A 26640-nucleotide genomic window follows, 5' to 3' on the forward strand; every position below is an offset into this window, starting at 1 on the left:
CAGTACTTGCTAACAGTGCGTGACAGAGAACTGATCTGTCGCCCAAAAGGCTAACGAATTGACCAATAAAATAAAGATGTGAATCATTGGATATATGTCTAGTCAGTAGAGTTGTTTATAGCCTTTGTGTAAGGCACTTAATTCAGTATACGACTATATTTGCAGCTATGAAGCTGGTAAACTTAACGGATCAAAATTCATCACTCGAGATGTCAAGTTTATAGTTAAATAGGGGTATGGATGGAGTGGGTTTGAAAAATTGGCTGGGCGGTAGAGTATAGATGTGGCTCTGTCGACAGTGGCAGTCTAAACCACGTATTATGATAGCCACAATCAAACTCCCCCTCTTAGAAAAAAATGTGTGCGCACAGACACCAAGTAAAGACACAGGCGACTGAGATTGTATGGCTGATTCAACCATCTCAAAGACTGGAAACTTATCGAACGGGCAACTTTTTTTTCCTATTTGACTGTTCTTATAATATACTGTGTCAGCGATGCGAAATAGCTTCTTTTTTTTCTTTTTTTTACGGGAATTAGTCCACCCGAGCACAGGTCGAACGACCCACAACGGGGCCTGGGGGGCGAAAAGATAAGAACAGAAAGAAATTGAAAAAGAGAAGAAAAGGGTTATACTGTGTTAATCTACACCACGAAGATGCCGGAAAACCAGCCTTTTAAAGTGAGACAGATTGTATAAGTATGGTAACACACAAGAAGGCAGAGCATTCCACAGGTTGGCTGTGTGAGGAAAGAAGGATGTATTATAACGGGTTATTCTAGTGTGACCGACATCCACAGAGAAACGGTGTGCACCGCGGGCAAGACGTGTGTTACGGGCCCACGGCCTTGCCGGCGGTACACAGGATGCCAAGTCCACCAAACATTGCCCGTTAAGGTACCTGTAAAAGAGAGAGAGTGAAGCAACATTGCGGCGAAGAGAAAGTGATGAGAGATTGTCTACTAAAGGAAGAGAGTTAATAAGACAAAATGCCTTTGATTCCACCCTATCTACCAGTCGGACAGAAGAAGAGCCACCCCAGATATGAGAGCAGTACTCCAAGTTAGGACGAATGAATCCCTTATATACTTGAAGCAACTGCTCAGGAGTGAAGTAGCTACGGCATCTGTACAGTATTCCCAACTTTCGGGAGGCAGCTTTAGCTATGTTAAGGATGTGTGATTTCCAAGACATATTGGAGGAAATGGTGAGGCCTCGGATATTTATTTCAGAATTTGGCAAGAATGATAGCGTCCTGGAATGTAATTAGTGGGAGATCATCTTATTTAGAAAGTGTAATTGGTAATTAGCTATGTTATGACGATATTTTTTGATACAAACATCTTTATTTTACATATTATGGCAACTTCATTATTATCTGATTTTTCGTTGTCTTGAGGCTGTTACGCTTATAGCTGTCAAAACACTTTATGTTCTCTCACAAGGTTTAATTCAATCCGTCAGTCTGACCTCTCCTTAGCTATGCTATGACAAAACAACCAGTTTACCATGATGCGTTTGTGTCCCATTGTGTGAATATGAATAACGTTTATATATATATATATATATATATATATATATATATATATATATATATATATATATATATATATATATATACACACAGTATGTGTGTGTGTACACGCAAATTTACTTTGGCACTGACATACTGTAAGAGCCGAGGAGAGGCAGGGGGCAGGAGGCACATCGTCTTTAGTCAGCTAACCTTTTGAATATCGCCAATCCATCACCGGAGCCAAAAATAAATATTACCAGAAAAACGCTACCAGGAGCAGGATTGTCTCTGAGAGGGAAACAGCGCAGAGAAGTGGCCTTTAATGCAATCATTGTAAATAGAAGAAAATGAAAATTTAATGTTCGCAAACTTTTTAAATAAGTTTACTTCTGTCAGATTAATCTCTGAATGTTTATACTTCGTATAATCAACATTGCTCTGCGTATCAGCTTGTCTTTCATAAATTTTACCCCCAATTTTTTTCACGGTTTTCGGGTCATGTTATATATAATGTCAATAGGCTACCACTGATGACCGCTAGACAGTGAACCATCTATAAATGAGAGAAATTATGAGTCAAACATGGTCCCACCCCACCCTCACGGTTCACACACTTAAGGTTGGCGACTGTCTACCCCAAACATTTCCGGGCTGTGTTCGCAGACTCTCCTAGGTGTGATAATTGATCACAGATATAAAATGGCTAAATAAACTAATATTGTTTGGTAAAGTTTGATTAGTTTTATGATTAAATTTACCATGAGAAGCCCATGTTATGATTTTGGTGTGAGTAGAGTGAAACTACCTTGGCTAGAAAGAAGAATATGTATAAGAATTATTTATTTGATAGAAGTCAAAAGACACCTAATACAACGGTCACTTATCAGTTCTACACAATCAAAACGTTATTCATGTTATGCATGGCATTTGTGGGTGACTTAGCTGGTGCTGTCCACGGTGTTGACTGTGAAGAACTAACCACAAGTCTTGAAGAAACAAGTACAGTACGAGTTTCGTACAACTCTGATCCCGTGATTGGAAGGTTACAGCAACCTGTCACAGAAAAATCAACTTGTCTCCGTGGTGAGTGAATAAGACTGACAAATTAATGACAAAGTCTTTGCTGATAGCGTTGAATAAATCGTTCATACAACTAGTCAATAATTTGGTCTGATTGGGGAAGTGAACAATTTTATAGCACCTGGTGTCCGCGGTTTTACAAAACTTTCTTCTTTACACCTATAATAACTGGAACAATTTACCTAACACATTAAAACCAGTAATGCTATCAAACACTTCACAGTTAAGTCTAAAAATAAAAAATACATAAGTAACATAACCATAGACTGTTGTACCGAAGCGACCCCTCAGCCTCGGATAGTCTACCCGATATAATGCTTGTTATACTGCGTTTTTGAGCAAATTTTATCTTTCATTCTTAATTATTTACTATAACTGATTACTAACGAAGCCTAAGCAAAGTACCCCAATCAAAATCTGCATCTGATGCTTTGATCAAACTACCTTACTATTTACCTTTGTAAATCCGCACCTACACGGTCTGTGTACATTGTATACATTCATTGTCTACATGTATATTAATCTATATCTGCAATGTTTATATACATGCTAAACCACTCATAAATTTGTATGACAATTTACCAAATTTCTTTATCAGCGGTGAACGGTAGTATACTGTATACTGGTTCCCTTGCCATATGTCTTTACAAAATAGTAACACTGCAATTCTCTTCACTAGTAACTGGACTCCTTTAGTAACTAGGTATAAACAACACTTCGAAGTGCCATGTAAAGGACATGATAAGAACTATGCTGTCCGTGTCTTGCTTCACTGATTGGTGAACACCTGTTCGAGAACGGCGTTGGCTGACGTACGACTAACCAGCAAAAGCAGTCGTACTATGATCAAATGTAACTGCGGTGTTATATATGTCATTTTATCATTACTTGACAATTTTCCCCTTGTAATTTTAATACATGACCTGTTGTAGTCAAATTAATAAGTTGGTGTCCGTCATATGGACACTGACAAAGTGGTAAGTTGTCGTACGGATCATCTCGGATGGTTAGGATGCTCTGTAGTGATGAACTCCGAGCTTAAGGTGTCATACCTTTGTAGCGATCTTATTTTAAGTCTCTGATTCTCTTAGTTTAGAATATCATGATGAATTTTTTGGCGATTGGGACTACTGTCTGTAACAAACTAAATGCATGTATATAATCAAAGACGGGGGTGTCGCTACCCAGAGCAGGTGTTAACACTCCCAGATCCTACGGGAGTCTGAGCAGGTCCCACGGTCCCACCCTTCTCGTTGGTGCAAGTGCAACACTGTTTGCGCACACCGTTCCAATATGCCATCTCTAGACTTGCAAGTACGATTCCTTGATATCAATAACGTCTTTTGCAAGTAAATATCGTATTATATTCCAAAATATGTTTAAAATAAATAAGTATTCTTTTGTAAAATGAACAATAAGCAAACGAAGAAGAATATATTAAGTTTTCCTATCATGTTTACACAGAATATGTCGTCACTTCCGGGAGCTGGGTGCTGGTGTCAGGGCTTTGCGGAGACTGCGAGAGATGGAGTAGAAGTCGCGACTGATTCACTGGTGAAGGTTGTGCAGATGATTGGCGATGATGGTGAACGACTGAGATCGAGTGATATCTGGACCATCGCCCGGCATCCATGGCCCAGGTGGCTGCCACTTCACTCAGTGACATGTAGACTGGATCCCATGACCTAGTGACGCGAGATCAGCCGCAAAAATAGGCAACTGGTGCGGAAACGAGACAGGTCCGCGGGACGTCCGCGCCTGCCTGCGGCTAGGAGCTTTCTTCCAAGAGTGTACTAATGTCATGGGTTGTTTTGGTAGCGCTGGGGCGAAAGGTGACGCCGAGGAAAACAAAAAGCGGAAAGAAGCAAACAAGAAGATAAACAAGCAAATCCAGCAAGACAAACAGGTGTACCGAGCGACGCACAGATTGTTATTACTAGGTAAAGACAACTCGCTCTGTTTATCGTCTGCTTAAGCGGCCATATTGGATCTTGTTCCTCCCTTCCTCGCAACCTTTAACCCAAAAATGAGTTGAGGTACATGTTAATAGGCTCACGGCTGGGTTATAGAAACACTAGCCGTTTAGGGCCAGGTTTAGGAGTGGGCGTGTTGGTGTGTGGTGACAGATCCCCGGGACCAGTCGAGGTGTTTTGATCCCCTCCCCTCCCATCCCTAGGCTCTCTCACCCGCTTTTCGTTCTTGCACTTCACCTCGTTGCCAAAGCACTAATGCTCCCTTTTTCATAATCAAATAAAAAATAAGAACATATTGTAACCATAAATCTAGTGATGAATGTGGCCAGGAAAGGTAGGATGGTCCCCTAGTAAAAGGGTAGGAGGGGAGAGGGCAGAATTAGGACATCTTGGGACCAGTGGGGGCGGTGGGAGGACCCAGGGTCTGTAATGTGATTATGTAGCATAATTTGTCTTGATGAGTAACCACACTCCTGTTTCTAAGTTGGAGATTGTTGGAGCCATCAATGTTGAGTAACTGAGGTGGTGTTCACACCTGTGTTTTAAGATAAGACTCAGCAGTAATTATAGTTATTTATCTGAACTGCACAGTTTATCCAAAGTATATAAGTTTTGTGATGATGAGAGATGCATTGGCCATGTTGTAAATCCCAATTTACATTGCAATAGTATTATGTGTTAAGGACAGAACTGTGTTAACCTTAATTACCGTAATATCACTTTTGCTATCACCAAAAATTAGTAATATGTATTCTGTTAATGTCGCTGCATTGACTATAGATTATAAAGTCTGATATGTTATCCAAGGATACAACAACTACAACCATGGTGTATTTAAATTTCAGTCAATAAATGTTCATTTCAAATTAATCTCAAAACTGATTTTTAGATATATTTGTGTATCCTCTCAATGATATCACATGAAACATTTAAGATTTTGTCTGCTTTGTAACTGGGTGTGGAGTGGTTGCAAGGTTTACATGTATGGTGGGTCATATTTTTTATATTGAAATTTCTTTTTTGGGAAATTTGATTGGTGTACAATGTAAATGTATACTGCACCATATTCATGTTATCACAGCTAATCTGTTGAGTACAGAATTCTCAAAACACAGGTAGTGAATTCTGAAAGCTGTAGTTTAGACTTGCAACTACTGTATTAGGATATATTTACTACAGTTTTGTTTACATACTGTAATTACTAAGCACTACGTGTAATTGTAGAAACAGTTGGTGGAAATTAGGAGAAAATGAATTTGAAATTACATAGCATAATCACCATCATCTTAGCTCTTAGTTTTATTGTAGAATCAACGATGTAGCTGAAGACTGGTCAGGCGTACCATATATCCTGCACTTCACCTGCCTCTATTGTTACTAATTGTCATAGTCAGAGGGGAAGGGGCTTACAGCATATATATAAAACGCTCTCGGTGAATGTTATTGAATATAGTATCCTCACATGCCCAGTGCTGTCTGTTAATTATTTATAAATAGAGCAGTGACAGGTATGTTTACATATGGTTGTGAAACAATGGCATTAAATCACTGATGAATGGTTACACCAACCTAACAACTTAAAAGTAATAAACTTGGGTGATTAAGTTAGGTTAATTTGGTTATTGTCATTTTTCATAAATGATTTAATGCTGCAGTTTCACAGATCACCAATAGCTACAGTATGTCAACAAAAGTGTTGATGGGCTTGCTACTTTGCATTGAAGTTAATACTAAGGTCATATTCATTTTCCCTAGTGTTCCTCCTGTTGCAGCAATAAGAAGTAATGCATAGTAATTACAGGGGTATACTGTATAAGAAAATTGTGGTATGTATCTCCAAACAAGGCCCATAGCTCAAACTATATGTTTACCGAGAGTTTAGAAATGCATATGCAGACTGGCACAATTATTAGTGGCAGTCATGTTAGTAGAATTAGCATAGTTCTTAACTTTTAACAGTAATTATGAATGTCTTATAGAAGGAGCTGGCATACTGTCACCAGATAAGTCACTTAAATGGTATATATTATTGGTACCCTTCTATAGCTTTTATTTTATGACAAGGTTACTCATCAATTAATACAGTATATTGCAGTGATTTTCAACTTTATACAGTACTGTACTATGTTCAGAAAAGATCGACTAATTCATAAGCAAATTTAGGGATGAAAAAACTGTATTTTATGACAGATGAAGCAATGTGAAATGACACCATATATATAGAGAATGAGGTTTGCTTTCATAGTCTTGTTCTCAGTCAAATTTAATTTCATTTAGGAAAAAAATAGGGATGCATATCTGGAACTTACAAATTCAAGCATACCCTAAAAGTATTTGTTTTATAGAGAAATTAAAGTTATAAGAGCTCATTGATATTTATCCTACACTAATACCTGTCCTGTACTACCCACACAACCAGATTCTGTCCCTGTATAAACCCAATATTGTAGCAGTCTTCACTGTCCGATTCTTCTGGTTAACAAGCTCAACCTTCCTTTCCGGTGTAAAAACACAGTCTCATCTATCATCCTTTTATACACACACACTCACACACTATCAAAATTAGAGAGTGACACACTTTTGGATTGTTTTCTTATTAAGTTTCTACTTTGTATCCTGTACTGTATCCATTTTTGTTTAACATAGTGGTTGAATCTTCAGGCCTCATGGCCCCAAAATGTGTAACTGAAGTCTAGAATGGAATAAATTGAAAATTGTATATACTGTACAGTAGCTACTTCAACTTCATAGCAGCGTCCTTAAGGACCTGTAACATAGTGGCCTGGTTGCTCTTAGACTGAACACCACCTGTTTGTGGTTCTTAGTGAGAGCAGTGTTAGGTAGTGGGGTATCTGTATAATTCCTGTTGAGGGAGTTCATTATGTGGCATAATAGGACTTGGAACAAGTCCCATTGGGAAAAGGCCATTATTGTGTGACGGTTATATCAGTTTTAGGGATACAGTATTAATCATTATGAAAGTGACCTCATTGCTTCCATTGAACAATTCCATTTAGGATAGTTATCTTTCAAATCCCATGAAGGATTACAAAATAATCAACTACAGAACATACAATTAAGGTGTGTGTAGTAAATTCTAAAAGCATTTTATCTGAAAGACTTGATATCAGGACATGTACTGTAGTGTGAACTTTCGTTGTGGAATCTTCCTGAGATTCCTTGCTAGATATTTCCCTTTCGAGGAACTGAAACAAGACTGATCCTGCATGGGCAAGATATGCTGAGATATTATCTTGGAAGTATGTGACCAGAGCTGTGGGAGGTGTTGAACTTGAAACCAACTTGCAACTTTTTCACTTTATAAACACTTGCAACACAATACGTCCAGCTTTATTTAAAACTAACTGCTAAGACTGTGTGGCAGCCGTGCACACCATATTTGTTTCGAATCAGAAGAGAATACTTACCTGATGTCAGTAATATTAGAGCAGAAGTGTTGTAATTTTCTCTGCAACTTTGTTATTGGGTCCTGGTGACTTCACCTTTTAGCCGATGTCGACCAAAGTGGACTGTAGTGTACGAGTTCATGCTAGATGGCATTTTAGGGTCGGTAATTTCTTGCCATTAGGCTATCCCATTGAAATCTGGTTTGAAGGTGATGTTATTTTAGAATTCATTTGATTTTGAAATCCCAGTCATACAAGTAGGTCCTGGAGCCTGGGTATTCAACCATCTAGACGTGCTGGCTGTACTTAGTTACTTAACCCTGCAGCTAGGGGGGTTACTCTGGCTCATTCGCAGGATGCTCATACAGTATATCGAGTATTATTCTACTATTGATAGGTCCATTTGATGGTGCGCCAGTTCTCATTCCAAAATATGTAATTATTTTTTCACACATGTAAGCGTTTCTTCGATGGTCCACTGTGGTAGATCCAGATGCTAGTTTTATTTGGTAAAAGTAATTGGAAATATTTAGAGAGTGGGAATGAATTTTTTTTTTTTTTTAATTTTTATATTGTCGATATGTATTATAATCAGTTATGCTTTTATTGCCATTTGTGCTGTGATTTTAGGCATTGTGTTGCAGTTGGAACAAATTTTAATATACAAATGTAGATGTTTTTGTTTTGTTTTATCCTCTTCACCACTGATCGGCTCGTTAGCCGCTTGGGCAATTGGTCACGTCTCTGATTACTATTCCTTTTCTTTTATCCTCTTCACCAAAAGATCGGCTCGTTAGCCACTTGGGCGATTGGTCACGTCTGTTATGCACTGTTGGCAAGTGAGAGGTGTTACCTATGTCTCATTTTACATCTACCTGTACTGGTATATACAGTATTTGTATGAGCTGAATTTTGGTTATACATTTGGCTGCCCAGTACTGAATGATACTGGTACAGTATTCATTTTAACCCCTTCACTAAGGGGACTTCAACTTTTATTATTATATTTGCCTAATGCCAGACGACTTTATTCAACACAGAGAGGCCTCCTTATGCAAGGGGTTTATGAGTTATATAGTGTTGCATTAAAAACAGGTCACTGTATGGAGTATTTTGACATGAATTGACCTTGGTTGAGTATCTAGTTAACCTTTATGTTTAACTACTATTCATTGGTTAACCATTTCCATCATTTTCCAAAATAGAGCAACCTTGTTATACAGACAATTTTCAGTGTCTCATCAACATAGGACTCTGCCAAATTTAAACAGATTGGGCCCGTAAATTTTTTTTTTACAATTCATTGTCTCTGTGTATGTATTTGGAGGTGGTAATTGACTTATTTGTCTATGACAAGTAGTTTACAGTAAACATATTTTTACTCAATTCACTTATGTGTTAATTCATATGTAGCTCTTGTGTGTTATTATTCAATGTTTATCATTACTGAAGGAAGGTAGATACTGTAAGATGCATTGAATAAATTTTCAACTTTATTTTATTCTTGATAGTGATATGGTTTATTGTCGTTATTATTGTCATTGTTTATGTGGAAAATGTTGAAAGCACTAGCTATAACAACCAACTGGCTAAAGAATTTTTTTTTGCTTTAAGCCAGACTGACTGAGAAAGACAGTAGAAGTTAGCTTATCTGAAGGGAATTGTTTCAGAGGCCATAGAGAATAGATCTTTCATTGATATCTAGAAGTCCCCCATATTTGTACTGAATAGAAAATTATGGGCACACACATGCGTATATAACTTTTAAAACTTGTATTAAATTGATTCGAGAATAAATTTTTTAAAATTAAAACTGAGTGTAGAGGATAAGTGTGTTGGTCCCCTCAGGTACCCTGTATATTGTACAGTCTCTACAGTATGCTTGGTACTCTGTACTAACAGCAACTCTGGGGCTCTCGGTTACTGTATATTTAGCTGTATTTTTGGCAAAATTGATGAAACCATGCAGGAATTTCAAAAATGGAGATGAACATTTGAATTTAAACAGTAATGGTATCAAATGTAGCATTACAGATGTGGAGAACTTCCAGTTTGCAATATTTTAAAGTACAGTACCCTATATAGTATATACTGTAAGCATATTGCTGCAATAATCTTGTTATTCGTACTGTCTTAATATGCACACAAACAAGTAGAAATGAATTCTTGTGCATACAAACACATACAGTACTCATTTACTTGAATTAAAAGATAGTTTTTTCTATAATTAGAAGGTGCTAGGTAACATTAATTATCTGGTGCTACTATAGCGTGTGGTCTGCAAAGATATCTTTAGTCTAACCTTACCTAACCCAACCTGACCTAATTTGACATGACCTAACCTAACCTAAATATCTCGTAGACCGCATGCTGTAGTAGCACCAATTATATTATAATACCTGCCCAGTGCAGTATCATAAATTTTATGATTTCTAATTTTCAAATGGTAAGGGATTTGTGTGCCTCATACCATTATGCAACCTGTCAACAAGTTATAGTTACTAGTCAATAATGAAAATTAAAGTGCACTGTATGACCTTGCGCTAGTATTCTTAAAAAGACTTCTTTCCTCCAATTATTACGTCCATTCAGAGGAATTTTTCTTTCCTCCACTATGCATAAAGAATTCTTTGGACTAGAAAGTTGAAATCCTAAGTTGGTAATCCAGTTCTTCTACAAGAAGCAGCGTACAGTATCTACAGTTGGCATGTCGGAGCCTCATAATTGTAGACAAACATACATTTTTAACCTCATTTACACATTTGCTGTAGGCCTGTTTGGTTGATTATTGTGTCATGCTCACTGTGGTGTTCAGAAATAATTTTACTTTAAAAGATTTGGTATATATTTGGCTGGTGACTATTTCCAATTTCCAAGATGAAATCATGTTTTTCTCGACCTCTTTTTTTTTCTGTTGTGATATTACTTGTGCAAATTATTATTATTTTTCTGTGGTTTGCACTGAAGAGTGTGGTGCATAGCAATTTCTGAGAGTACAGACACCGGTATGTGCCGTTTAAACCATGGTAAACCTTCCAAACCTTACCGATGCGTGGGATTGTGTCCTACAGCCAGAATATATGCTGGTTGAAGATTGTAAATCCAAACACAAGATATTATTATTGTTTTTTTAAAAGGAGAAAACTGATCTTGAAACAAAACATTTTGTCTTGGAAATTTCAAAATACTGTACCATGGCAGCATCAAACAAAAACTTAATAACTGTTGAGGGAGATTACAAAAAAACACGTAGAGTGCACTAGTGGCATTTTAATGGGATAAATACGGATGCAGGAAACTATTAAAAATTTATTAACATTATTGATACCACAATAAATCGTGCTACATTATGTTAATAAAAATATATTATGACTTTGCTCAATATACGAGATAATGAAGTGTGAAGGAATTTTTGAAGGGATGGTCTAAATATTTCATTCAAGGTCCAGTACTGTAATTCGGAGGGAAGGGAATTTTCTTGAATATAAATTCCGCTGAAGAGTTCTTTCCAAGTGTCTGTCAATGGAAAGAATCTTTTAAGAATACTACCAGTTTTATGCTTTTCAGCGTCACATCTATGTATAGAAGTAGTACAGTATTGTCTTTAAGATGTCTGATCTTTTTCCTGTTGGTACATTCTATTGTTGATTACAAGCAAAATATGGCACTTCCATCTTAATACAGTACAAGGGTCTATCAGTAGAATGTATTACAGCATCTTGTTTTATTCTTTTTTATTTCTTGCAAGTGTGGAAAAAGAATTGGATATTATATCATTGACTAATTAATTCTAGCCACTGCATTAAGGAGAAGAGGCATGAAAGAGTGATAAATGTATTTACTGTAGGTCTTTTATGGTGTGCAGGAAAAGCTACATACAGTACTGTATATCGGCTCTACTGTAATTTTTACTGGTTCAATTTATTTTTAATAAGTACCTTGTACTGTAAATGAATTCTCCCTACCCAGTACCTTTCCCTCTCCATTACATGAAACTTTGTGGAAGTAAATGTAACACTGAAAAGCCTAAAGCTCTCAAAGCTACTCTAAAGTGTCTTTTAAAAGTGTGAAGTGACACTGCAATTACTGTCATACTACTCATCTTGACTACCGGTATCAATTTAATATGAAAGTAGAGATATATCTAAATAGATAAACATGACTATGAAATGTGTATCACATTTGGAATTAATACAGGTACCTGTATATGATTCACAGTAGTTCTATTTATTAAAAAACTTCAGTTCTATAATATTTGGATATGGTTGACAACATCAATTGCAACTGAACTGATGGTACTCAAGAAGCTACAGTAGCTATTTGCTAATTGGTTGGACCATGATAACATCAAAAATTAATTTAGTGTTCAACTCTGTACTGTATATTGTTGGCTCCATCTTAGACCATAGATAACAAAAAGTGGTCACTTGAATATCTTTTATTATCCGGTCTTTGGAAAAATTCAAACATTTTAATGCAGAGTCTATTCAATAAAATTCTTATATAAGCACTTGCACATTTATTAAAACTAAAACATATTGAAAAACTTAAAAGTGAATTATAAATTAATTGAAGTGTACTATTTATTTTTAACAGTGGGGACACTAGTACAATGTATAGTTATATTCCTAGCCAGTTTCTCTTTCTGGCTAGGAAATGTATACTGTATTGTATACAGTACAGTACTGTAATCCTTTCAGGATGACTCCAATGGGAGTGATACTGTATGTGTATCCCTCAAACTACTGAAATTTATCAGGGTACATATTAGGCAGTCATGGAGACCCCTGTAGTGATATAGCTATCGAATGAAAGTAGTGATGATGAACAGGTGGCAACAATCAGCCACTACATAGGTTCTGGTCCAAAACAAGTTTGCCAAAGAATAGGTTAAGGATTGGTTATGTATTTTAAACTATAGTTAGATTACATGTTAAATTACATGCCTAACTTAGTGGGTAACTATTAATGAAACTTACGGTGCATCTTAATAAATAGATACTGCATGATATTGAATACTGTATATGAGATATAAGGTATGATGATGTTTTATGCTTACTGGCTGTTTTATATTGCAGCTGCTAGCTATATGTGATACTCCTAAAATCTGTTGAGACTGTAATTATGTTAATATTGTATCAAAATCCTGAATTAACCTTGACCTATATGTCATGCTTAAATGACTTCACTATACCTTTGTGTAACCCTAAACTTTTGGCAACTGCTGTGGCTACAGTCATGAAATGGCAGGGATCTGCTTTTACATTATATTAAAGTAATGATTCTTTTTAAGTGGTTTACACTTTTTAGCTACTTTCATGAAACTTACTGCAGATAGATCTCTATGAATAGTTTGGTTGTCACTTGGGATTTTTTGACTGATAAACATCCATAGGGTAACTTTTGCACTAAAACATATCTTGGGCACTTATGTCATTCATAGTGTGGGAATTAAAGTGTTAATATATTTTTCACTATTTTCTCAGGATTTAATTGTAAAGTTGAAGTAAATGTCCTACCAGTCTCTGTTATCTTTCTTCTTATCCCACCTTTGTATGTGGTGGATCAGGAGGTACAGAAACCTGAGCTAGCTACAGGGGGAAAAATTGTTGGGGAGATAGGCTCAGGAAATGTGTGGAAAGTGACAGGAAAGGACAAGAGAATAAGTAGAATTACTCCCCCACACACTTGTTGTTATCAGTATCTTGCATAAATATATTAAATAAACTTGATCTTTAGCTTCTTTACTGATTCACGGTACTTCTTTATCAATTCACTGTACTTAACTGAGAAGTTAGGAAATAAATATTATCACTTTCACTGTAACAAAGTCTGTGAATATATTTGTCTAATGGGTTAAAACTTTGAGTTATAAATACATTTCCCTTGATAAAATGATAGGGCTCAGACTATATCTGACTACTAATCATGAGTGCCATGGTTGGAGTGGATGTGTTAGTAATTGGAAATGTGCATGATAAGTCAACAATATTTTATTGATGTAAATGTGTAGACCCTGGATGAAAGAACAAGGAGTACTATAGTATATTGAAAGTGACAGATGCACAATGCTTGAGAGGAAAGTGTAGGATTAATAAGAAGCATTGAATACAATATATATATATATATATATATATATATATATATATATATATATATATATATATATATATATATATATATATATATATATATATATATATATATATATATATATATATATATATATATATATATATATATATATATATATATATATATATATGAAATGTTTGGTAAAAAGAATGTACTGTACAGTATAGTTAATCAAATTCAGACTGTCAGTTGAATGGTAGGAGAGATAAGGGAAGACTGTGATAAGATGGAATGATGAAGTGTGAGGGAGGCATGAAATTCAATGAGATGGATATGCAGGAAATGGCATTGTGCATATGTGACTAGAAAGGTGGAATCAAATGTTTTCTGATTTAGTACCAGTCTGGGGTGACTGTTGTCCTTAAGTTAATGGTTTGAAAACCAGATTCTCAGGGACCCATACTTCAAACTGGAATTGAATTAATTTGAAACTCAGGATGTCCTTCAAAGTGGATTCCAGTAAATGAGACACTTGGTCTAAAGGTACCCAGAAAGGGAGACCATATGTGAGTCTGCTGCAATGTAAGCAAGTGTGTAATTCTAGATCCTCTATTGTTTGACTTGGCAAACCAGGAATGCAGGTCAGATGTGCTTCTATATATAGTATCAGATCTTACCAGAAGCTAGGTACTCCCCCTGTTTTTATATTGCACTTCACATATTTGCCTGTTGGCCTCACATTCCTAGAACTTAGTACAGTACCTGTATTGTAATTATTTGGAATTAGTGTTATGAGTTACAACAGTGTTTACATTTGTGAATGACCCAGTTTGGGGGGGTTGGCTGGTGTGTTTGGTTTTGCAACTTTCATATCCCTGCAATGTGCCTTACACTCTTGTTGCATTAGCTCAGCCTATTGACTGATAGTTTCATCCAGATCTGATTGTCTGGCTGATGGATTTTAAGTAGAAACTTTTGCTATGAATGTTGATTACACAGGGTATCTTGCTTCAAGAACTTGTGAGATCAACTTGCAATACTGTACTCTCCCTAGAGGGATATTAGATGTTCCCTTGTGTGAACTTCAAACAACGTTGGGGGATCTTAAAACTGGCTAACTCTGAATTGGGTTGTTCAGTGAGAACAGTTGGGTCATTGACATGCAGTAGTTTCATACGAAGGCTGAACTAACCCCCTGAGATACACTGAGCACCTTCACTGCAAGCTTGTTCCAAGCCAAGGTGTCCCAGGTATTCACTAAGGTTCTTCCCTTTGTTACTGCATTCATTGGTTAATGAAGCTTACTGAGTAACTTTGACAATGAGTAAGAATGTTGATATCGCTTAAATGAATGGCATTATTGGGCACATTGCTCTTAAGATGTAGTAAAGGGATTTTATAATTGCAAATGAATTGGTAAGGCAGAGGTGTGCTGTGTTGGGGATTGTGTTCTAGCTCCACAATATATGTGCAGTAATCATAACATGTATTCTGTTTACAGATGATGATGTCCCTTGGACTGCTTTGACTTATGAGTTTGTGGCAATATATTGGTTAGCTGTTATCCAATTGCATCTACAGTGTCATTTTTTTTGGGGGGGGGGGATGTGATTGAGCATGGAATGCAAGGCTCAGTGAGGCAGTTAATAAAATTATCTACTATGAAAGGAGTGATTACTGATGTATACTGAATGTTCCATAATTTTTAAGTCTTGAGTGATGAGCTCTCCATACCAATATTGCTGGATCAGGTTTCATACACCCACCTCAGGAGAATTTTAGCATCCAGGTTTCCCATCTAGCTCTACTGCAGAGGCAGTGTAAATGGCTGTTCCAGGCAGTACTATGGGCCCTGTAAGGGATCCCATAATGGACTGGTAGGGAGACCCTTAGTGGTTCCAGACCGTTGGGAGTCATGACAGTCTTACTAGTCCAATGAAGGGAAGTTTTCAGAAATTTGGGTGCTAGAATAGTATGTTAAGGTGACCACAGCAAGTTATATACCATACTATATTAAGAAGGGGCCCTCTGGCATGCAAGTTTTGGTCATAGGGGTTGAGATGAACTACTAATGCAATTAAGCCATGGAGATGCATGATATTTTGAAGTTTTAGGTTTATTTGCTAACTTTTTAGTATTTTAAAAGTGCTCATGCGAGACCTCTGAGAGAGGCATTTTGCTATTGACTGTTCTCTAAAAGCAGTTAGTGATTTTTATTTATGCTGTATAAAAAATCTTTCTCTTTTTGAGAAGGTTTCTGGAAAATATGGAAGTAATTTGGTTTCTAGATTCAACAGGAAATTTTTTGAAATCAAAGTTGGAACTTGTCTTTTTGAAAGTCTGGATCTTGCTTTAGGGAGGAGACTCTGAACTACATACTGTACTATACTCTGAAGGGGAGTGATGGTTTATCACTTATGGTCCTTCTTTTTCATGGGCCAATGTAGACAGACTGGATTTCTTATTGAAGAATTATATGTGAAATAAGCTGTGGTTATTCATTTCCAAGCTTGGAGCTGGAAGAGAGCTTTTTTCATTGTCTGTATTTGGTAAAGGCAGTTCAGGATTATTTTGAGGTTCATGTTTGATGAGCATTCTTTGTTGTTAATCATAATTGTATGGTAGAAGGAAATCACTTACTTTTCTAGTACCCCGGTTAAGGCTGTGAAGCTCACACAAGCTTTTCATATTTGTCTGGAAATTCTTAGATTTGATTAGGAATTTGTTCTTTTCCAATTCAATGTCCCTATGAAATTTCAGGGGTCATCAAGGAAAATCTTTGAAGGAGAGTAATATTTTGTATCATATGTCAGGCTGACCGATTGATTTTTGGTCCTTCTTTGGAGACAGTAAACGCAGACATTCAAAGAGTGATCAAAAGTCTATCAGAAGCAGGCTTCTTAGTAAACCAGGAAAATCTAGGCTGTCTCCAAGTCAAGAATTTCGTTGGTAAAGTCTGGTATGGAACATGCAGAAATATTTTGGTTTTCCTCCAACAAACAAAATATGGATGTTCCACAAAGAGCTGGATTTTTTCTCAACAGAGAAAGAAGTATCTAACAGGCTGTGTGAGAAGGTTGTAGGAAAATAGGCATTATCAGCCACTGAGCCAAGTGCACTGAGATCTGAAGGATATTTTTGTCCATGTTTTCTTCATAAGAAACATGGAATATAAGCTTTGTGGGAAGAAATTTGTATTCTTTTCTACAATTTGTCCTTTGCAATACAGTATACTGTACATAAAAACCCAGGATTCTTCAAGATTTTTTCCTTCTAGGCTGATCTCAGCCACACACATATTGTGGGGAAATTTAATGTAAATTTAGATGCTTTCTTGTGGAACAGGGTGGTACCATTCGAGTTGATGATAGATTGAGCTGTCTTTTCCTAGAAAATATATAGGAATAGATATATTTGCAATGTCATCACTAACTTTAGTCTTTGTATCGCCAATTCCTTAGGAGTGGTCTTTCGAGACATGCATTTTCCTTTGGTTAAGTTAACTGGTGGGAGCCAGCTGTAGGGACTGTGGCCACCTTCTGTCTGTGGAATTTTTATATTTCTTGCATAATGTACTTGTTTTTGCACATATGGAGGGGGGAGTAGGGAATCCTTAGTTGCCAATTAAGGGTTAAGAAATGACTTCGTCAGATAAAACAAGGATATGATGGATACCACTAAGCTTTGTTTGACAGTGTGATAAATAAATACCTGTTACTGTATTAAGTTCTTGAGTTCTTATGTCAGAAGCTCCATAAAGCCCAATAATTACTCTACCTTTTGTTCAGTAAGGTACATTTGGATTTTATGACACTGTATTAAAAATTATCTGACAATACTCTTGGTTGCTTCATGCACCTTGATGGGTTGCATCTATGCTGAAACTTGGCACAATCTGGATATTCTTTATTTCAGTGTCTTCCATGCTCTTGGACTGAATCTTTTGCTAAATGTTTTTGCTTCTATTGAACCATTCCTGAGTCACTTAAAATAGATTTATTCTAGCTATTTTAGTCTTTGAAAGATGAGATTTAATAATGCCTGTAGTGCCTGTTAGTTTGTTTAAGTCATGATTTGAAATAATCCTGAATTTTAGTTAAATTAATTTTTATTTTTCATCATTTGCCGGAACAGTACTGTACTGTATATGAAAACATTATTTTTTCTCCATGCAAGACTTATTGAAAGTTAAATGAAAAAAAATTAGGTATCATGCCTTTTAAGAGAGGTATCCAGGTAATGTTACATAAAACTGATAAATTATATGACTTGATTACCGTACAGTCTACCAATAGTTCAATTAATCAAGGACATAATTAGCCATAGGAACTTTAAATAAATCTGATAAAATTTGTCTGTGCATAAATTATGTATGAAGAAATTATTGTCAATTTAACTTCTTGGTAAGATGAACAAAAAACAAACCTTATAAACATCAACATTCCTTGAAAGTGATTTACATATAAAATTTTCTTTTGATTATGTCTCAGTTGAATGAGAAACATAATTTGAAAGAAAGTATGAATTGGATTTTGGGATAATAGAGTAGATGAAAATTTTTTCTTAATCTCTTAATTAAGCATCATACTTAGTAACATTCTCATTCTGTTTAACTAAAAATCTATGTTTAATTTGATTATATTTGTTGGAATACTTGTGTCTAGAAACAAGTTTCTGAAGCCTTTTCTTTTCCTAGGCGATTTCTGACATTAAAATGTACAAATACAATGCTGAAAAAATTCTTTCAACCCCTGCTGAGATGCAACAGCTGTGGATAATTGCCTAGGACCATTCATTATTATCTGGTACCTGTACACTATACTTTGTGAAATGATGTATATTTTGGTACAATGTTTAACAAGGACCCCCTGCACTATGTCGCAAATACAGTATGTAGTTGTACAGTATAATATCCACTGTAGCTATACATGTACAGTACAGTATACAATACTGTACTGTACTACCACAAAGAATCTCAAGGGAAAAAACATAAATTTCATTTACCAGGTACAGGTATTGGTAAAAAAATTTATTTAAATCATATTTTTTTTCACTTCAATTTAAATCTTTAAATAGTGTGATTTAAATCATTTGATTTATATCATAACAACTGTGGTGTAATATTTTGAAATTGTAGATATTTGTTCTAGGCTTAAGCTGTTTTGAATAGATTTTGCTATACTGTATATCTGTACTGGGGTTTATCAGTTTGATGGAGTGGGTGTACTGTATATCCAACTTCTAATTGTTAACCTTTAGGCCCCGGGTGATGTTCCAGAACGTCCAACTAGCGCGCCCTGGGTGACGTTCCGGAATGTCCGCCTATTTTCCCGCCATTTTTTTTATTTTTTTATTTTTTTATTTTTTTAAATATTCTTGGAAAAGTTAATTTTTTTATCGATTTAAACCCACAGGGGGGATTGGGGGGGGGTACTGCCAGCAGCACCCTAACTGGGGGCTTAAGGGTTATTGACACAACTTGGGTATGAGTTGGAAAATTTGCAGTTAAAATTTAGATTTTAAAATCTCTTAAGTAATACTGTGTATGGCACCAATGAAGATCTCTTAAAATACTGTATTCTTAGAAGATACCTTTTGATGATGAAGACAATTTAGTCTACCAGAAGTAATAAGTAATTTTGTATAGCCAGCAAATTAAGGATGTTCAATCATCAAAACCCTGGGGGCCTTGGTACAGTATCTGTTTTCAGATTACTGTAATAGGCAGTATATATTTGATTTGATTACAACCAAGGTGGCTACATATGGTCTATGTCACCATGAAATTGCTTTTACAGACCCCAGAATTCAGTCTGGTTTGTTTCTAAGGGTTTGGAGGGCTCCTAGTCTAGGCACAACTGCTCCTTGCCTGGTCATAAATAGAATATAACTACAGTAGCTGCCTTGCATATTGCTAGAAGTGTCAGGAATAGTGTTTAGGAATAGTGCAATGCCTTCTGAGTGGATGATAGCACCAGTCTTTCTCTGTCTTGTGTTCTTTCCCTGGGAGTTTTATCAGATAGTGGATTTGTTTGCTATTCTGGACAGTCACCAGCCCACAGTATTTCACTTATTCCATAGGAAGTTTCAGTGGGGATAGATGTGGTTTTCAGGGCTGGAGTCCAGAAATTGATACATCTTTTTGCTCTTTCTTGTATTCTTCCAGTGATATTAAAAACAAGGCATATCCGAGATGTTTTTATTTTTGTTTCCCATTTTTGACCCAGTGGGGTTTGGTGCCAGCAAGCATCTGTTTCAAATTTTTCCAATTCCTGTTCCACTTTTGGTTGTAACTTAGAGTAAAAAAGTGGGAGAGGTTGAGATTTAGTGACTTTGTTCGTGGTTCAGTTATTTACAGGTTTGAATCTTTTAAGGACCCTTTCTCATTTTGAAATTTTGGTTATTAATATACTGGTTTTGTCTGATCCCAGGGTGCACAGCGTAGTTCCCATGACAGCTGCGGTCAAAACAGTGAGGTGAAAACCCTCAACCCATATACTGTACATTAGATTAACAAGTTTGGAATTAGTGGGGCTGGAACATGGGGGTTTCATGTCTGCGATAACTTTTCACTTATCAATGGACAAGAGACCTTTGGAATATTGTACAGTACCCTAATAGGATGTGCTGGATGGCAGTTTAGTAAGTCCACTCTTCAATGAGGACCTATGTAGCTGCTGCTTTAGTTAGCAGTTACCAGATGGCACTTCAGGGCTGCTTGGCTATGTAGTGTTGAAGATTTTTTCTTACTCTAGAACTGGCTCTAGATGTTTCGTATGATTACTCCCTATGGGGGCTACAAGCTGAAGCTTATTTATACCTCCTACCTCTAGGCATAATGTTATAGAGGATGGATTGATATTGAGATCTTCATTTTATACCGGAGTCAGGGTAGAGCAACTAAACATCCCTCTCTCCTGCCTTTGAGGTGCTAAGGTAAGTTGGATCTAATGACTAAACTCTCATGACATCATTTTGTAAATGTATAAACAAAAGCACTTCAGAGCATATGGGTTTATGCTTGGCAGTAAAAAATCTATTCTAGGGACCCTTAGGGTACCTTCATGATGAGTGTCTCTGGAATTGGATGTGAAGGTTTGGTTTGGTAATGGTTTGATTTTCAGATTTATTTTAATTTTAGATTTCCATCATATCTTGAGGCCAGGCGTTTGGGGATGAGCCCCCTGGACTTGTTGGCTATACTGTAGAGAGTTGTTTTATTCTGGCTTTCGTATAAAATGGGATTTTAGAAAGAATCCACCATTTTCCTCTATAATGCTGGAATCAAACAGGAACACAGTCATTCATTCTTATTGGTGTAACATGTGCTAAACTTTGTTATTTCCCCTTTCACATTTTAGCCCACATCATCATCCATTAACGGCACATACATCCTCAAAGACAGCCGAGTCTCGTGCTCTCTGGTCTTTCCTGCATGTTACTATTGCTACGTATTTGAATGTCCCTCCTTTTAACTTCTAGAAGTGATAAATTTTTGTGTGTGTAAAACAGAACTACACTGTTCTAATTGCAGTTTTTTCACTGCAGTTAATTTGTTTTAAAATTAAAAAAAATACATTTAAGACTAATTATTCTTTATATACGATGAAATATGAAACTTATAATATGATCATGATACAATATTAGACTGATATTTCACCAGTGAAAGATTTTTTAACTGAGGCTATAGGCAACTATCTTAGTGTTGATCTTTAAGTTTTGATCACTAAATTGCAGAATTGGATTTTATTCGGGTTTTATTTATTTATCATACAGGAATATAAAATTATACATTATTAAATCGTTAGGTACAGTGTACATCAATAAATGAACTAAAATAAGACCACAACACACAGACTTAAGATATTTCTTGAAAGTATACAAAAGTTACGTATGATTATTGATAGGCACCTGTCATTCCTTACCGGGTAAGTGTCCATGCTGACTGGGAACTTTTAATGTGTCATTGAAAATTTGGCCCAAGCTTCTTCCTATTTTTTCTTTTGCTGTTTTCCTAGCTGACATATAGAGAGGTCGTAGTAAATGTGTGTGTGTGTGTGTGTGGACTAACTTTTACCTGAGTAAATATGGTACAAGGTGCAGTACAGTATACATATTACATAATGTATCTTGCAGAGTACTGTATCACATTTTCTTGATCCCTTCTCTATGGGAATGCCACTTTCAATATTTTATTGGGCAAATGCTAGACCCTGTACACAAGGGAAAGTAGGTTTTGAGGATTATAAATTTTGGACATTAATTTATTCATTAAGCTTTCCTCTTCGAGTTTCTTTGAGGAATCGCTTCTGAGCAGACTATTGTACAGCACTAAAACTAAGGTTATTCACCAAGTCTTGATAGAAATTTTAAGGGAAATTTGATGTGACTGTGGGTCACAGGGATTGCAGTCATAAACTACAGTGAACAGGCAAACTGTGGTAAACATACAGTGCTGTACATTTTCGTTTAGAAATTTATCATTATGTCAGGCCCTCCCTGTTAATGATATACCCGGTATATTACAGGGTGGCTGCAACCAAGAGTAAACACAAAGTCTTGTCTGTCATCCATTTTGGGTCTCAAGTGGCTGCGAATAGCCAAATCCGCAAATATCATTTCTCCTTAGGACAATTACTGTATTTCTTTTACCTGTATCACATACAAATAATCAGAAACAAGACAACAAAATGTATTGAAATGTAGAAAAAATGTGAGTCTACCCTCAAGTCAACTCCATGCTTTGTTATTAAAGTTGAGTTGGTTGGGTTGGTATACGGCAATTCTTTCCTCGTAAAAATTAGTCTCGAGAACGAATGGTATCTGAGTGTCAGCTGGGTTGATACGTAGATCAAAGTTACAGAATTTCTTTCGTAGCCATCTAGCCAACCCAACAGGAAGGATGTTGGTAATTGTGGAGTAATACTGTACACTTTTTTCACAATATGTATGTAGGATGGTGTGTGCATGTAACTGAGTAAAAATACATGAAAAATGTTACGTATATCTACTACCTGAAAATACGAGTTGAAAAAACCCCATAATACTTCACAGCTTGGCCCAGTAGCCTGGTGGTTACAATGATGAGTTAATCTAGCTACAATGCCATGATTAATCACTCTTAAGCACTATTCTATCAGAAGACACTATTAATTACAGTAAATCCAGTGAAATATGGCCGCAAAATGCCGGCAAGTTTAAAACTACTCACAGGCATTCTTGGGCACATCCAGGGTGTCATCCTGGAATAAATCAAGGACTGTGAATTTTAAGGGCAGGTTGTATTTTATTTTTATTTTATTTTTATTATTTATTTTTTTATTTTTTTTTATAAAATGAATTTAAAGTTTTTCTAATGTCAAAGAAATCAAAATTTTGTACCCAGAACCATTGACCTGTCTGTAACCTTACAGTACTGTACTGTACAGTACTGTGAACTTGGAAGTTTGAAAAATTATAAAATTTCAGTACATTTACTGTGTTAGATTTTGGTGTCTTAAAGAATTTCATTTCTTTCATTCGATGTGTATTAAAGATCTCCAGTAGAGTAATATGGGTACATTTATCTATGAACAGTCTTACATTTGCAGTAAAGTAGTAACTTTTTAATTAACTTTATAATGAAAGCACTGTCACTAAAAGGAACCTTTAATTGGATCAATCAATACTGTTATGTTTGGAGTTTGTTTTGTATCATCAAAGACATTTACTGCTGAATGTGATGATGTAATTAGTCATTTTATATCAAAAGAAAGTATTTTTCATATGAACTTGTTGATTGATTAATGTGAGCATTTGGTATTATTGTTTAAGGTCTTTGCTCGTTTGTTAATTAATGTCCCATTATATTTTCTTAAATGTCTTTAAAGTTGAACAAGGAAAAAATAGATATGTTTCTGGTTACTGGGTTGAAAAGAAATGTATTACTGTACTACCTGTGATATTTTTGTCTCTAAATTCACTGGTATTTGCAATATGTTGCATGAATTTGCTACTTTAATTAGTGCATAGAGGATATTAATCTAGTACTGTATTTTCACCTCTTAAATTATTTATTCTATGCCCTGTAGTTATATGAAATGGTACAAAAAATTACCTTCACGATTTTTAGGTGTATGAAAACTTGAGGGTCAGAGGCCCAAAATAATCTGTCATGTTTTTGGATACGCACCCATTCATATGTTAAAGTGAAGTGTTAGAAACTTGTGGTATGCCTGAACCAGTGAGCCTTACCTCAGTAGAGTTGTGTGGTATAATGGAATGGTACACTTCATCCTCCTCTGGTAAACTATAACAAGTAAACTGGTGTTTTTGGTTTTCATTTTGCCCAGATGCCAGCCTTATTGATCAATTAACTGGATGTTTGTTATGGATCAAATTGTTCTGGAAACGAAATGCTCACAATAGAAGAGCATCATCTTGGCCCTGGTTACTTTCTAACCATTTTCTGTTCATTTCATCACTTAGAGTACCAGTAGATAAGTTTGTCCCATTTATTTAATATTTAATGTACAGTGCTGTACATATACTGTACTGTACCATGATTCCCCTAACTCTTACACTCTCCCCCTTCATTTGCACAATTGATGTTAGAAACAGAATGCAGGAAGGACCAGGGTCACATATCCACTAACATTTGGAGACTTAAAGTTTGTGTATACAGGTAGGGGAGTGCTTCTCCTCTACCTCGAAGAATTAAGAACTCTTTAGGAAGTGTGTTCCCTAAAAACAAGTATGTAATCATATTTGTTTTTTATACTGAGTCGGTCATGTTTTATTCTTCATTAATGAATGATGTTTCTTCACCTAAATCTCATTTTTGTTTGTATAATCACTAAAATTGCCATATCTTCGAAAATACAGATATACCTGTAATGTATTGGAGTTTTTTGTGCAGTAACTGAAAAGGGATGCAAGATGTGTATTTTATAAATAAAAAAGTTATTGTTAGGTGCACTGTGAGTCAATATACATTAGATGCAAAAAAGACCTGATTATGATATGGTATCTTTAACCACTCGCCCTCTTGTAATTTGATGACCGATTTTGAGCACTGTGAGTGTAATGTGGTACGTAGGTTCAAGGTCTGCCACGGAGAACGGTTATTTGGTTAATAAAGAAATACTGTACTGCACTGGTACCTCAATATGCTCATTCTAACCTTAGTATTGTTGGTAACTGTGAATGAGCAGGGTATGATGTTATTGAATATCAGATTTGTGGCTTTTTAAAAAGTGATATTGTACTGTACTAGTATTTTGGAATGCTATACTGTATATGCATTTAAGTGGCAGGACATTTAACAGAATTGTAATTTTTCATACATTTTGTTTACATGAAGTAAAGTACAGTACCAGAAAGTAAGATATGAAAACCTGTATTTTTGAAGATTATTAAAATTGAATTTTTGTTGCATACTGAAAATTATCTTCTTTCTTCACACAGGAGCCGGCGAATCAGGGAAAAGCACCATTGTGAAGCAAATGAGAATTCTACATGTCGATGGATTCAGTGAAGAGTAAGTAACGTTTTATAATGTTCATTTATTGAAAATATTAGCTACACTGGGTTTTTTAAATACTTCATTTTAACATTGTCACTGACCATGAGGGGGATGTGAATTCTGACCTTGACTTCAGTATGGGGTTGCAGCATTCTCATTTTCATCAAAAACTATTCACCACACTCCTCCCATTCCGCTCGACCTGGGATAGTATTCTTTGCCATCAGATCATAAACATTGGGGTTGATGTACAGGTAAACCTCAACTTCATTTTGATACTGAGGCAACCACATTTCATTAATACTGTATTTTTGTGTACAGTTATACAACAATGATCTTGTGTAGTTGTGCATCACTTCATTACAGAAAAAGTACATACGTAGACCTCATCTTTACATCTACAAAACCCCGTGATTACTACCTTTAGTGAAGTTCCCCAGCTTTTAACTTGGTTGCAGCTGGACATGAAAAATTCTTCCTTGTGGAGGAATGCCAATACTCAACAGAAATGGAGACTATGACACAAGGCAAGGATGAGTGGATGAGGGAAGAAAAAAGATAAGGAGGGGGAGTTGGATATATTACTCCCTCCATACAATTTGATATAGAAATAGTGTAATGCAGAAAAGTATTTTACAAAATCCCCTCCTCACTGTATGGTTACCATTCACCACAAAGGATAGCTGTGTGTAGGGCATCAGTCACTAGACACTCAAGGTCTTCTGCTAAACAACTGATCGAAATTTGCAGCTTTTGTGTAGTGTCCTTTACTTCAAAAATTGGTCCACACTATTTCTGTAATGCATAACTTGGGAGGAAGTCTTTTGGTCCTATGGTACTGGCACACCTACTAAGTGTAAATGTGTTTACTGTTGTTGATATTTACATGAATTTCTCAGACTGACACTGAGATATCATTACATTGGTACTGCAAAACTTCTTACTCATCTTGCATCATTTGACCTGGAATATTTTTCTTCTATATCAGGCTGTCTACCATTTGTTGGATGTGCATCCAACTTGCAATATTCACTTCTACCATTTGAGATACATTGCAGCACATTATGTTACTCTTTGGTACCACC

At 36.0% G+C, this 26640-nt stretch overlaps 1 protein-coding gene across 1 annotated transcript in view; it reads left to right on the forward strand.

The window, feature by feature from the left end:
* The first annotated feature begins 4121 nt into the window (after positions 1-4121).
* Positions 4122-26640, forward strand: part of LOC121864680 (guanine nucleotide-binding protein G(s) subunit alpha) — a 102004-nt gene continuing 79485 nt past the window's right edge. The window contains exons 1-2 of the mRNA XM_042363838.1: positions 4122-4537; positions 25498-25570. Of these exons, the coding sequence (XP_042219772.1) occupies positions 4399-4537; positions 25498-25570 (212 nt within the window). The 5' untranslated portion in view covers positions 4122-4398. The remainder of the gene's footprint in view (positions 4538-25497; positions 25571-26640) is intronic.

The sequence above is a fragment of the Homarus americanus genome, unplaced genomic scaffold (assembly GCF_018991925.1).
Source record: "Homarus americanus isolate GMGI-L3 unplaced genomic scaffold, GMGI_Hamer_2.0 scaffold57965, whole genome shotgun sequence".
Taxonomy (NCBI): Eukaryota; Metazoa; Arthropoda; class Malacostraca; order Decapoda; family Nephropidae; genus Homarus; species Homarus americanus.